Consider the following 15,817-nt stretch of genomic DNA (forward strand, 5'->3'; position numbering starts at 1 on the left):
CAATTTGGAGAGGATTTTGGAGGCTTATGGATGAATTTTGATGTTTGGATCATTTTCACAATCTTTTTGGAACCTCTAATGTCTTGTTGATGGATGGATATACTTCACATTGTCTTGTAAGTGCTCTTTATGATGAATTTCTTATTTTCACTAATGTCTAATGCATGGAATATCATCTCATGACGAAAATTTGTGCCCTAGTTTATTGAATATTGTTCTAGAATTGTAATATTGGGAAATTTTGCATGTGTTAATCATTGATAATATGAATAGAATGTTTCTAGTGGATAATGTTCATATTTAGTCCATGAAACTCCATCAACTAAGATCAAAGAGAGTAAATGATCAAGGGTAGTTAGGGCTTCTTGTTTAGGCCTCCTTGAATGACAATTTGGTCAAATCAAAGTTCCCATGATTCCAACCTCCCACTGGTCTAGGCACTAGTCTTGTCCCTTGGTGGTCACACTTAAATTTTCCTTCTTTTCTTTGTCCCTTTAAGGATAAGGAGGTTCATCTAAGGCTTGGTGCGAATTCTATTAGAGGAGGAATTTTTGAATTTGGTTTGAATTGAAATCTCCCTTTTTGTCTCCCATGGTGCATTCTCCATAAATTTTGATGCCCTAGTTGTCACATCAAAAGGGAACCCTAGAAACTAATCCTTCAACTTAAAGGATTCTTTGAAGGCAATTTCTTTAGTACATGGTGAAGTAAATCATACATTCCCTTTTCTCTCATCTACATTGCCCTTGGATGCACATATATCTCGTATCGAGTCTCAACCCTAGGTTTTCTGTAGTCTATTTTCCAAGGGATTTTTCATGGAAAGTCTTACTAGCTTCTCCCAAAGCTTGCACCTTCGTTGAATGTTTCCATTGAATGAGCTACCTTGCCTCAATTCAAACCTATTTTAGATACATTTATCACAAGTGAGTAATAGTGAGACTCCTCCCGCCTGGGAAAATCTGAGAAGAGTAGGGGACTTAGGCTGTGGTGACAATGGGCCTCTGTCATAGTGTTGTTGTGCCCTCTAGCTTTTGCCTCATCAAAATGCCTGCTAGTTTGTGTAGCAATAGGCCCATAATAAGAGCCTCGAGTAAGGGTAAAAATGCTAACTATTAGATCTCATACAGTCAGGGTTTAAATTCAACCATAAGGTGATGCAAGGGTTAGAGAGCAAATAGCCTGATGCACACCTGTATGCATCATCTGTCATGATCTGAATACACTGACTTCTAGTTAACAGTAGGCATCACTTGTAGTGTAGTTAACGCATTGTCCTCGGTATCATCATATCGAGTGTATTTGCAACAATAAAATAGTGAAATAGAATTCATGTCTCTACATTGCATCCATTTTTCAATTTGGAACAATATTATGGAGACTTCTGAAAGGAAAAAATGATTTATTCCGTGAAATACTATAGACACGAAAACAAAGAACTATTTCTATAGCTGACCTGTGAAAGAGAGAGGATTGATAAGCAGGATAAAACTAGTGGCCTGAATTTGAATCTCTGCATCTCCAACTGTTCAGGGAACATTGAAATATCTATCAATTCATGTTCATCATTATTCCTAGCTTTTTCCTCCTCGCCTCCAGTTCCCATTTGTTTATCTGAACTGGCAGGAAGGCCTCGACTCTGCTGAGAAGATTGCTGACTTGGTCCTGTTGTTACATTTTTCAAAACATCCGAAATTGTTTGCTGCTTCAGTCTTCCACTAGAATTTATATCTTGGGAAGACTTTGAGGTTGTACTCTGACTTTTAGCTATCTCTGATGCACTGCCAAAACCTGTGGCTTTTGATTTTCTTCCTCTTTTTTTCATTGGAGTGTTCTTTAACTGGTGATGCTCACTACTTTCTGCAGGTCCAGAGCTGTCTGTAAGAGAATGCAACTGTGGCAAAAATAGAGGTGATGATTTGAGGCACATATTGAGTAAACTTTCCAAGAACCTGCATAAATTTATATAGCAATCAGAATCTTAATAATATCTATGACCTTCATATGTTTCCAACAGTGAAGTGTCTTGTGAATATAACCATGCATATGAATTATCTCCATGAAAACATGTATAATTCAAAATGACAAAATGGTAAGTTCACAACTATTATTCTAATACTCGATTCCAATATCAAAAAGCATCTAATATTCTAATATCAAAAAGCATCCATTATTCTAATCCCTTTCATGCTAACCCAACCATAAGAACCTCAAGGACACAAATGTAAACAATGATTGCAAGGTAAATCGGAAGCATCATGGTTACTGTGAAATTGATTTTGCATGCTAAACAAATTATAAATTATAAAGGAAACAAGCCACAGCTTAAGATATAGTCCATTTTAAGGATTTCTGTACTCTTTATTTGTACAACAAAGGAACTGAACTTTAGTTCAATTACAACAGAAAGTTTCTAGGTTCCTATCTGGGACTTCTGCAAACAGTTAATGTACCTGAATTGCCACAAGATGGCAGCATTGGTGAACATTGTTGGGAATTTTACTGCTTAATCCCAAAACAAAAATATCTTGAACAGAACAGAATAATGCTCTGTTTTTCAACACAGCGGAAACTAAAATTGTTTGGGAGAACAGAGTTTCATACAAGCACAGAGAAACTTGTATTCATTGATAAAAACAACTGTTACAAAAGTTCTTCCTCTGCCAGAGGGATTCTTCTAAATAAAAACAACAAAAAAAACTTTAGATCATTTCTGCACTGCTGTGCAATACAAAAAAAATTACTGTCTCAGCTTGAAAACTTTACACTGCTGTGTGTAAAAGTTTTCTTTTTACATTCACTGCTGTGTGAGAACTTTTTCTTTACTCACTCCTTGCTCACTCGCTGCTGCGTTTCACTTCGTCTTCTCAACAATTGAATTATGCGATTTGCGATTTTCGATTTTATCTTATCGCGAAATCGCAATCAGCGCAAAGCAGGGGTGCAACAGGTTAATGTGAGATAGCGATTTGCGATTTGATCGCATCGCACAATCACATCGATCCAATTCAAGGTATAACGTTAGAATAAATCAAAATTGCATGCGTTTACTACAGATATAACCTCAAGCAACTGATGACCATAGTAACTTCCCCAGCAAACAACCTTCATTGAAATTATACAAACATGCCTACATATCTGCAATTTATTACTGTACATGGACACAGCAATTGGATGGAAACCCAACATGGACTGTATCTGCCTTTGCATTATCAATATATTATTTCATGACCACAAAAGAATTTCATCAAAAATGAAATTGTTCCCAAAAGTAGCAATTAAATCATGTTTACCTGCAACCATGACTGAAGATCAATTGAAACCAAAATTTTGGCCAATGTTTAGCGCTAGCATTACTCATGATTAATGATAAGCTTTGCTGGAAAATAATATATGGTCCACGCCTAGCAGGATCTGAATGTAATGGCAGACATAATCCATCAAGATAAAGTGGCTATTATCATTACATGTTCCCAGAACCCCTCAAGTATTTCTAACGGAATGGCAGACATAATCCAGCAGGATAAAGTAGCTGTTATCATTACATGTTCCCAGAACTCCTCGACTATTTTTAAATGTCAAAAGTTTTATCGATAATCCTATATTTCTTTCTTATGCTTGACCTACATGTTAAGAGTTTAACTGCCTTATGGATGGATGGATGCAGACCTCCATTGGACTTGATTACACTATATCTTAACACCTACGGATGTGTTATTAAGTAAAATAATTTTCTATGAAGCAATATATGCAGAATTTCTTAAAACTAAATTGGGCTATGCAGAATCTGGAGATTCAGCCAGATCATTGTCTTCTTTCTTCCATTACCTCAATCAGTGATGCCTTGCTTTGTTCCTCAAAGAAGTGGCAACTTTTAGACTTTAGTGTTGGACGTATGTTGTCTAACCTTTCCTTGTGGCCCCAATGGCCTTTAAAATCCTTTTATTATACACCATTAATGGGCCATTGTGGAGCACATTGCTGTCACTGGGTGACCTCTTAGGCATCACACCTCAGGTTAGGGTCCACATGATAAGTGTCCCAAACACATATTTATAAAGAGGCCCATGCCTCATTTATACTTTATGTCCCTTCAACAAAATATATCACTATTTATACTATCTTGAGAGGCATTTAATGTATCCAAACAATTCTTGTGTTATGGGTTATCTTTTGTTATGATTTGTGATTATTAGTGAATTAGGTTTAGCATATTTATCACATGTAATCGATGATATCCAATACCATTTCTATATGGTATAAGTGCAAGCCATATTGCCCTGCATCATGACATGCACCTGAGAAAAGCAATGATTTTGGCACAAAAAAAGGCTTGTAGATTTAACAACATGATCAAGTGCTCAGTGTTTAGCTCAAAAATCAAAGTTCTCAAAATGGCTCGAAACCTGAACAACCGCATCCGTCTCGGAAAAAACGATTCTAACGCAACTTGTTTTGCAGAAAACCGAGTTCGTATGAGAAAGTTATTGTGTTCTAATCGCTTTGCTAAACAAGTGAAATTTGCAACAAAAAAATGCCCAGTCACTGCACAGTCAGCAGTCCGTACTGCTGACGTGGCAAGTGACTAGGCAGGGTCAATGGTCAACAACGAATCACAGATGGACAAGTGGCATTGTTTCATTGGGTTTCAAATTGGTGTGTTGGCACAGTTTGATTGGTTTATTTTTGGGCCAATGAAAGAATGCCATGTGGCAAGCCCAGAGGCCACCACGTGGCACCTCCCAACGCCTTGGGCAGGACTCAACACAGTGGAGCAAAATTTTGGGTGGAGGTCGGGTTGAACCCACGACCTCCACTATATATTCCACAAACCTTAACCACCTCTGCTATCAGGTGATGCTTACCCCATAAGCTTTCTGCATTCATTTAAAGTTTAGCAGTGTGGGAACGGGCAGTTAGGAGGGCCAACCCTCCACATGTGATCGCAACAACCCATAACGCGGTTACAGTTAGTGTTAACCCCAACGGCTCCAACACGCCCACACCGCAATGGTCTTTGCCATGTGAACGCTATTTGTTGCAACTCCTGAAGTAATGCCCAAAAGGAGAGCCACAAGGCCACAATCTCCACCACCCAAAGTTCCAATTCCAGTTGCACTTGAAACTCCTCAAGTTTTGCCTTCAACTAAGATTGAAGAGGTACAAGCAATACCAGTTTCTGAGCCTGAATCCACAACCATTATGTCTAGAGAAAGAGAGCCTAAAGGTCCTTCTTCAGAAGAGGAAGAATTCAAGAAAGCTTTCTATACTTTGACTGAGATGGTTAAAGTCCTCTATGAAGAGAGGAACACTAGAATGGTTGGAGAGAGTTCTAAACCTCCACATGGAGAAGGAAGCTCAAAGGACAAAAAAGATGAGAAGAAGGATTCCAAAGGGAATGGTGGAAAGCCACCTCCATCTCCACCATCCTCATCATCTTCATCATCTCACATAGCATCATCTTCCACTACCACCACTGAAACTGCCCATACTCATTCAAAAACCCCAAAAGGAAAGACTCCCTTACTCAAATTGGACATTAAGTTTGAACTTCCCATGTACAATGGAGAGGTGAATGTAGAAAAGTTGGACAATTGGATTTGACAGTTGGAGGTATACTGCAAATTCAGAACCTTCAAGAAGATGACATAAAGATCCAGTTGGCTTCATTGAGGCTAGAAGGAGCAGCATTAGTTTGGTGGGAAGCAAAGACTCGAGAGGAAATGCGAATCCATGGTAAGATATAGATTACTTGAGTTAAATTTGTTTTTGCACTTAAAAGATAGGTTTATCCTTTAGCCTATATGAAAAATGTCATTATGAGTTGGCAGAATTTTAGGCAGCTCAAAGGCCAAACAGTCCAAGATTATACACAGGAGTTTAGGAAAAGGGCTTTGTTGTTAGGAGTAAATTTGAATTCCCAAGATACACTGTTGAAATATATTGGGGGTTTACATTCCTATTTGAAACATACTATCCTTATGTTCAATCCAAACAATTTAGATGAGGTATGTGTGCAAGCCACGCACCTTGAATCTAGAGGAAAGAACATTCAGGAAGAGGGTAGTAAGAGGAAGCCATTCAAGGGCAAGGAGAAAGAGAAGGGTGGAAAATGGAAGGGAAAGAAGAATGCAAGTGTGAAGAAAGAAGGGGAGAAAATCACATGCAAACATTGTTCCAAAGAGGGGCATGATGAAGCCCACTGCTGGAAATTACATCCCGAATTAAGGCCTAAGAAACAAAACAATAAGGGAAAACAAAAGATGACCGCTACCACACAACATGACCTTGGTTCAGACTCTGGTGATGAGACCAAGATTTCAGCCATGGTTACAAAAGGAAAAGAAATTGTTGCAAGCACTAGTTCATCACATAGTCAAAACAACACTCCAAATGAAGAATCAATAATAGAGTTGTTTCATGTAAGAGTAATTTCAAATCATACAAAGATTGATGCATTATTCGATAGTGGGTCACAATCAAACTTGATTTCAGAAGACTTGGTTAAAAACTAAACCTTGAAACTGTACCTCATCATAAGCCATATCCATTGGGTTGGATAGTTAACAATGCAAACTTATAGGTTACAAGGAAGTGTTTATTCAAGTTTGCCATTACTGAAAAGTTCATTGATGAAGTTGAGTTAGATGTAGTTCCACTTGAAATCTCAGGAATCATTTTGGGTAGTCCTTATTTGTATGATAGGAAAACAATATTTTATCGTAGTGACAACAATACATATTGTTCAAGAATGGGTTGGAGTACATTGTGAGAGCCCATCGCAAAAAGATGAACATTTCTTTGGTTAATGCAGGGCAAATTAAGAGCCTAGTAAATGCAAGTAAGAATTTTGTGCTTCTCATGATCAAGAAAAAGAATGATATTGATTATGAATCTTTTTAAGGTTGTGATGATAAATTCAAATCTGATTTGTTTGATGTGGTAAGCAAGCATGGCGAGATGTTTCAGGAACCAAAGGGGATACCTCCCAAGAGGGGAATTCAGAATGAGATTTAGTTGCAACAGGATGTTCCACTTTCAACCATAGGCATGTATCACATGTCGATTATGGAGAACATGGAAATCGAAAAGCAAATTCAAGAATTGTTGAACAAAGGTATCATACGCCCATCTACTTCGCCATGTGGTTCGCCCATTGTCTTGGTGCCTGTTGTCGCGCGGATTGACACGACAACGCTCAGAACGGGGGCTGTCACTCTGATCCCCGATCCCTCCGTTTAAGCCGGTCTCCTGCGGCTAAGGGGGGTAGACCCTGCGAGATGATGAGACCAACTGTCGACCAGTTGGTTGGGAGACACGAGACACGATATGAAAAGCACTCGATGGATTTGGTTAATTTAGCAGACCAGTGCCTTAAGAAATTGTTATTAAAATGATTACTTGTTAAATGATATAAAAAGATGGACCATGAACAGCAATCATCTATCATCAGCTAAAAACACAATGACAAAAACGATATCCAGCAGGTAAAAATTTGAAAAGATGAATGCTTTAAATCACCACGAGAATCATAAACCATCAACCAGATATCAATTTCGCATCTCAAACTTGAAAATTTAGCATCTCAGCATAAAACATATAACGTGAAAGCTCCTGAGATTGGCAAAAATAATTTCCCACAAAATTTTTATTTTTTAATTTTTTTTTTTTATTTTTTTTTTTTATTTATTTATTTTTTTTTTATAAAATCTAAAAAACTAAACTAAACTAAAAAATTAAATTAAAATTAAAAAATCTAACAAAAAAACATTTTTTTTTTTTTAACAAAATTAAAAACTATTTTAAAATCTAAACAAAGTAAATCCTAATAAAATCCTAAATTAAAAGTCTAAGTCAAAACTAGAAAACTAAACTAAATTAAACAAAATTTAATGGTAAATAAAAAGCCCCTCTTCTTCTTTTTTTTTTTTTTACAAATGAAAATTTAAAAATCTAAAAATTATAAAAGATAAAAAAATAAAAAATAAACCAAAGTCCTAAATTAAATCTAAAAACTAAGTATTAAAATCTATTTTAAATATAACACAAAACTATAAAAATAAATAAATCTAAATCTAAATCTATTCTATTGAAAACTTATTAACATATCATAACATTATAATGAAACTTTTATAAAAGTCCAAACTAAATGAAACAAAATCGAATTTTAAATCTAACTATAAACTTTAATCCTAAATCAAAATTAAATCTATTCAAACAAAAAAATTAACCTACGCTAAAAAAAACAATTGAATGCATCTAATTTAAATCTATGTTAATTTGAAACAAAACTAAAAAAACAAATCTAACGAAACCTAACTGAAACTATCGTGACCACATAATACAAAAACGACTGAATGATACAAGAAACTAAGGCCCGAGATTCTGGACGTGAGCAAGGCTTAGGTAGGAAAAAATTTCGCACTTCACGCAGCAGAGGAAATGTCGATACGTTTTGGATTTCCCTTGGTTTGTTGACTGGCAGGTTGCACACGGGTCTGAAACGGAATGAGCAGCAGCAAATATCATGCGTATTACTTCGGTGAGAAGCCGTCAAAGAAGGGAAAGCGTGGATCGGAAAGCAGGTTATTCCGCCCAGGAAACAAGCAACAACAGGAAGCGTTCCGGATGGCAATAAGGAGACACATGAGAGGACACAGCTAGCAGGCGGAGAGACTGACAGCGATTTTTTTTTTTTTGTTTTAAAAAATCGATTTGAGCTTGCGTATGTAGAGACAGCGGCAATGAAGCAGTGCTTACCTGAGAACGGCTGAGGCTCACCTTCGTCTCAATCTTTTCTGTCTGGCGTGAAAACCTGAGTGACCGATGACGGATTCAACAAGTAGAACATACTGCGTAGCCAGAACTCCGACGGCGGCCCGAAGAAAAGATCCTTATGCAGGCCTGAGTGTTTGTAAATGAAATGATCGACCCCAGATTTGCTGCCTGAATGAAACTGGAGCCTTCACGCAATATACACTTCGCTGTTTCACTTGAACGTTGGACGTGGTGAGAAAATGATTCACCCGATCAATGCGCTGCGTCCTCAGATTAGTTAAATAAGTGAATATTCGTTGATTAGCCCGTATTAAAATGCAGGTTGAGGCTCCCAACAGTCGCTTGTCCCAAAATTTTATGCCTGTAGACACAAGAAAACTGAGAACCCTAATCAAAACTGTACAAAGCAGAATCTTGCAAATCTAAAAAACATTGTGAAAAGCAGAAGCTTGAAAACCCTAAAAAAATGAAACCCTAAGACAGCGAATAAATTTACAGATTTGAGGCCCCTGAAATGCCAGATTTGACAATAAATTGTAGTAATGTTTTCAATATATCAGAAATTTTTTAACTTCACTGTGAACAGAAAGAAAATCTCTTAATGTAAAACAGAAAAGAAACTTTAAATGATTAACCCAGGGAACAATCAGCTGGGCTCTGCACAGAAAGTGCTTGCGGGAGTTGGCTGGTTCAGCCGAGAACTTCCCCGAACGCCCACAAAATTTCCTTCAAAAAATGTTTTCCTGCACATCTCAAGCAACCATCAGCAAAGAGAGAGAGAAAGCTGCTAGATCTCAGGAAATAATGGAGATACCTGCCATTATTTCAGAAACCCTAGCAGCCCTCAAACCCTAGCAGGTGAACAAGATACCTGTGCTCACACTACTTTAAAAACAAGCTATGATTAATGGCTGAAAACTGAAATATGCAGAAAATTAAAGATCTCACAGCAATTCCCGAGAGCAACACCAACACGATTTGGACCCCAAAGTCTTTTTATTAACCAGAAAATCAGATTACAAGAGAGCTTCTTCAGTCTTTTACTCACAGATCAGATGAATTGAAATGACCCCCTAAGACCCTATATAAAGGAAATGATCCTAACGGCTAGTTCGAGTGATCCATGTGGAAATGATCTCGACCGTTGATGAGGATCAAGACATCTCTTGATCTCATCCGTCGATTTATTCACTTAAAATATTATTATTTTATTAGTTAGGGTTTTTGCTTGATTTTTTTTTAATTTTTTATTATTTTTCATTATTTTATTATTTTTATTCATTTTTTAATTTTTTAATTCATTTTAGAATGGATCACTGAACTAAACCTTCGGAAACATCACCTAGGACCTAGGACTTAGGACTCATGAGGGGATTTAAAACATTTCTCGACCCTCAGGACACATTACATCATGACTTTTACAAAAAATACATCTTAAGGGACAAACCCATTTAATACAGACCCTCACACAAACACCCAGTTCTGCGACACAACGATAATCTAGCAGATCAACACACTAGGATTCTCCTAAAGTTCTAATGACAAAATCAATCCCTGCTTTGGGGTCAGGTTTGAAGGAAAACTCTGCCGATCCGTGGATCGGTGAGACAAAAAACCTTCCGGGACGTAGATTATCATCAGAAAGTTAGGTCCACCTAGGCAAATTACATACATGACTCATGTCTGCTAAGATTATTTACAATTAATACATGCAGACTGGGTTTAAAATCAAAAAGATCAAGCTGCTGATGATGGCAGGATGGCACGGACATGCTGATCAGGTGCTGCTTATTTCTGTCAAGAAAAACGGGGTGCACTGCATGGGTAGTTGACTAGTAGGGGTCAACATCTGGCTCTACTTGGGGACACGTTGCTGCTTGCAGGAATGTGAGAATCCAGAATCTGCATCCATACAACACAAAAATAAGTAGCGTCCATCCAAACATCAACATATACGTTAAGCACAATAAAGATAAAAGCTCTTCATTTATTAACTATCTAAAACAGAAACGAAAATGCGGAAAAAACAAGGAGTAGGGTTAGAAATACGATACAAAGGATGCCCTACGGCATCAGATGTTTTCAATATAGTGCATACTGAGCATTTGCCTGCTTTCAGGCAAATCTGTCGGCTGCTTGTCGGATGTGCCATGTCCCATTTTGCATATGGTAGGACTCCTTCCTATCCGAAAATCAAGCTGCTCGCGGCCGTCTGATGCGTCAAATCTTCTTCTCATTTTCTTCCTCTTGCGCTTTTTCTTTCTGGCAGGATGAATTACTGATGAGCTAGAAGTTTCTGTCTCGAAACTATTAGATGAAGTACGCGTGATATGTCTCTCTTTAGCCCGCATCTGATCTTTATCATTCTTAAGTCCATCCTCAATCAACCATCTTTCAACTGAACTAATAACCTCCTCATAATAAGATGGATCTTGTTGCAACAAATGAGAAGGCTCATGATCTATTGATGTTATCTGTTTTCTTTCATTTTCCAATTGCTGAAATTTTTGAACCTGTATTCTAATGGCATCCATCTGTCTAGAGTGTTCAACCTTTATAGCACTAAGTTGTCTGGCATGATGTTCTTCCATGTTTTTTATTACTTTAACATTTTCTTCCTTTATGTTCATCAAGCAATGCTGTATGGAATTTATTTCTTCTTCATGATTCGCTTGCATGTTTCCAATTTCCGTTTCATGTTTAGTTTTCATGGCCTCAATTTCATTAGCATGTTGATTTTGCGTGTCCTCAATCTCCTTATTACGTTTTTCCAGATGGGTGCGTAAAGTTTTAACATCATTGATAAGATTAGTTTGGTTGCTTTCCAGATTTTTCACCAGCATCTTTAAATCTTGTATTATTTGCTTTTGCTCCTCCTTTTCATTGTCATTTATCCCTGATTTTTCACTATGATGATCTGCAATATTTCCGGTGGATGACACATTCTGACCTTGAAATCTTTCTTCAACAGCTGAATTACTTTCTTTCTGTTCAACAATTTTAGAAGTAGAAGGCAAGCTGTTTGGACTATCATATCTATCTTTAAAAGCATTGAAAATGTCTTGTAAAGAAGTGAAAAAATCATTAGGAAAGTTATTAAACCAATTCAAGGCATCACCCTCTAAAGAACGGACAAATAGACGCATCTTGAAATCTTCATTATTATATTGAGGAAATCTACAGTATAAGATCATTACACAAGTAAACATGTTTAAGTGCCTCTTAACAGCGACCGAATCATCACCCGAGAACTTAAGTAATTTACCAATGGCCTCTTTCGGAAGATCATGGAGATTATCAGTAAAATGACATGGTTTAAATGAATAATCCATGATGAACAATAAGGGATCAGATGGATGATAGAACTAGCTCTTTGCTCAAGAAAATCAAAAGATGAAAGAAGTGGAGTCGCCACTTGAACAATAAAACTGATTCTAAGATCCAAGAAGTAACCAACAAACAGATATGCGGGAGGCTTCTTGTCTGGGAAAAATATAAAAAATGGAGTCGCCACCCAAACAAGAAACACACCGAAGAGATGCTGCTGATATGTGATGAAAAGATGCCAAAATATTGAATCTGCCAGCTCAAATGAGAGATGAGAAGATGAGAAGATGAATGTCGATGAAACTCCAGGAACAGAAAAACTCTGTCCCCGGCAACGGCGCCAAAAATGTTGTCGTGCGGATTGACACGACAACGCTCAGACCGGGGGCTGTCACTCTGATCCCCGATCCCTCCGTTTAAGCCGGTCTCCTGCGGCTAAGGGGGGTAGACCCTGCGAGATGATGAGACCAACTGTCGACCAGTTGGTTGGGAGACACGAGACACGATATGAAAAGCACTCGATGGATTTGGTTAATTTAGCAGACCAGTGCCTTAAGAAATTGTTATTAAAATGATTACTTGTTAAATGATATAAAAAGATGGACCATGAACAGCAATCATCTATCATCAGCTAAAAACACAATGACAAAAACGATATCCAGCAGGTAAAAATTTGAAAAGATGAATGCTTTAAATCACCACGAGAATCATAAACCATCAACCAGATATCAATTTCGCATCTCAAACTTGAAAATTTAGCATCTCAGCATAAAACATATAACGTGAAAGCTCCTGAGATTGGCAAAAATAATTTCCCACAAAATTTTTATTTTTTAATTTTTTTATTTATTTATTTATTTATTTTTTATAAAATCTAAAAAACTAAACTAAACTAAAAAATTAAATTAAAATTAAAAAATCTAACAAAAAAACATTTTTTTTTTTTTTTTTTTTTTTTTTTTAACAAAATTAAAAACTATTTTAAAATCTAAACAAAGTAAATCCTAATAAAATCCTAAATTAAAAGTCTAAGTCAAAACTAGAAAACTAAACTAAATTAAACAAAATTTAATGGTAAATAAAAAGCCCCTCTTCTTCTTTTTTTTTTTTTACAAATGAAAATTTAAAAATCTAAAAATTATAAAAGATAAAAAAATAAAAAATAAACCAAAGTCCTAAATTAAATCTAAAAACTAAGTATTAAAATCTATTTTAAATATAACACAAAACTATAAAAATAAATAAATCTAAATCTAAATCTATTCTATTGAAAACTTATTAACATATCATAACATTATAATGAAACTTTTATAAAAGTCCAAACTAAATGAAACAAAATCGAATTTTAAATCTAACTATAAACTTTAATCCTAAATCAAAATTAAATCTATTCAAACAAAAAAATTAACCTACGCTAAAAAAAACAATTGAATGCATCTAATTTAAATCTATGTTAATTTGAAACAAAACTAAAAAAACAAATCTAACGAAACCTAACTGAAACTATCGTGACCACATAATACAAAAACGACTGAATGATACAAGAAACTAAGGCCCGAGATTCTGGACGTGAGCAAGGCTTCGGTAGGAAAAAATTTCGCACTTCATGCAGCAGAGGAAATGTCGATACGTTTTGGATTTCCCTTGGTTTGTTGACTGGGAGGTTGCACACGGGTCTGAAACGGAATGAGCAGCAGCAAATATCATGCGTATTACTTCGGTGAGAAGCCGTCAAAGAAGGGAAAGCGTGGATCGGAAAGCAGGTTATTCCGCCCAGGAAACAAGCAACAACAGGAAGCGTTCCGGATGGCAATAAGGAGACACATGAGAGGACACAGCTAGCAGGCGGAGAGACTGACAGCGATTTTTTTTTTTTTTGTTTTAAAAAATCGATTTGAGCTTGCGTATGTAGAGACAGCGGCAATGAAGCAGTGCTTACCTGAGAACGGCTGAGGCTCACCTTCGTCTCAATCTTTTCTGTCTGGCATGAAAACCTGAGTGACCGATGACGGATTCAACAAGTAGAACATACTGCGTAGCCAGAACTCCGACGGCGGCCCGAAGAAAAGATCCTTATGCAGGCCTGAGTGTTTGTAAATGAAATGATCGACCCCAGATTTGCTGCCTAAATGAAACTGGAGCCTTCACGCAATATACACTTCGCTGTTTCACTTGAACGTTGGATGTGGTGAGAAAATGATTCACCCGATCAATGCGCTGCGTCCTCAGATTAGTTAAATAAGTGAATATTCGTTGATTAGCCCGTATTAAAATGCAGGTTGAGGCTCCCAACAGTCGCTTGTCCCAAAATTTTATGCCTGTAGACACAAGAAAACTGAGAACCCTAATCAAAACTGTACAAAGCAGAATCTTGCAAATCTAAAAAACATTGTGAAAAGCAGAAGCTTGAAAACCCTAAAAAAAATGAAACCCTAAGACAGCGAATAAATTTACAGATTTGTGGCCCCTGAAATGCCAGATTTGACAATAAATTGCAGTAATGTTTTCAATATATCAGAAATTTTTGAACTTCACTGTGAACAGAAAGAAAATCTCTCAATGTAAAACAGAAAAGAAACTTTAAATGATTAACCCAGGGAACAATCAGCTGGGCTCTGCACAGAAAGTGCTTGCGGGAGTTGGCTGGTTCAGCCGAGAACTTCCCCGAACGCCCACAAAATTTCCTTCAAAAAATGTTTTCCTGCACATCTCAAGCAACCATCAGCAAAGAGAGAGAGAAAGCTGCTAGATCTCAGGAAATAATGGAGATACCTGCCATTATTTCAGAAACCCTAGCAGCCCTCAAACCCTAGCAGGTGAACAAGATACCTGTGCTCACACTACTTTAAAAACAAGCTATGATTAATGGCTGAAAACTAAAATATGCAGAAAATTAAAGATCTCACAGCAATTCCCGAGAGCAACACCAACACGATTTGGACCCCAAAGTCTTTTTATTAACCAGAAAATCAGATTACAAGAGAGCTTCTTCAGTCTTTTACTCACAGATCAGATGAATTGAAATGACCCCCTAAGACCCTATATAAAGGAAATGATCCTAACGGCTAGTTCGAGTGATCCATGTGGAAATGATCTCGACCGTTGATGAGGATCAAGACATCTCTTGATCTCATCCGTCGATTTATTCACTTAAAATATTATTATTTTATTAGTTAGGGTTTTTGCTTGATTTTTTTTTTAATTTTTTATTATTTTTCATTATTTTATTATTTTTATTCATTTTTTAATTTTTTAATTCATTTTAGAATGGATCACTGAACTAAACCTTCGGAAACATCACCTAGGACCTAGGACTTAGGACTCATGAGGGGATTTAAAACATTTCTCGACCCTCAGGACACATTACATCATGACTTTTACAAAAAATACATCTTAAGGGACAAACCCATTTAATACAGACCCTCACACAAACACCCAGTTCTGCGACACAACGATAATCTAGCAGATCAACACACTAGGATTCTCCTAAAGTTCTAATGACAAAATCAATCCCGGCTTTGGGGTCAGGTTTGAAGGAAAACTCTGCCGATCCGTGGATCGGTGAGACAAAAAACCTTCCGGGACGTAGATTATCATCAGAAAGTTAGGTCCACCTAGGCAAATTACATACATGACTCATGTCTGCTAAGATTATTTACAATTAATACATGCAGACTGGGTTTAAAATCAAAAAGATCAAGCTGCTGATGAT

The 15,817-nt window shown here is 36.8% G+C and overlaps 1 protein-coding gene across 1 annotated transcript in view; it reads right to left on the minus strand.

Moving 5' to 3' along the window:
• LOC149226416 (fanconi anemia group D2 protein) overlaps positions 1 to 15,817 on the minus strand; it is a 198,124-nt gene that overhangs the window by 66,862 nt on the left and 115,445 nt on the right. The window contains exon 9 of the mRNA XM_089380195.1: positions 1,457 to 1,952. Within this exon, the coding sequence (XP_089236321.1) occupies positions 1,457 to 1,952 (496 nt within the window). The remainder of the gene's footprint in view (positions 1 to 1,456; positions 1,953 to 15,817) is intronic.

Source organism: Pinus tabuliformis, chromosome J (assembly GCF_031772625.1).
Source record: "Pinus tabuliformis cultivar Carrire ecotype Pingquan chromosome J, CPIR1, whole genome shotgun sequence".
NCBI classification, from domain to species: Eukaryota; Viridiplantae; Streptophyta; class Pinopsida; order Pinales; family Pinaceae; genus Pinus; species Pinus tabuliformis.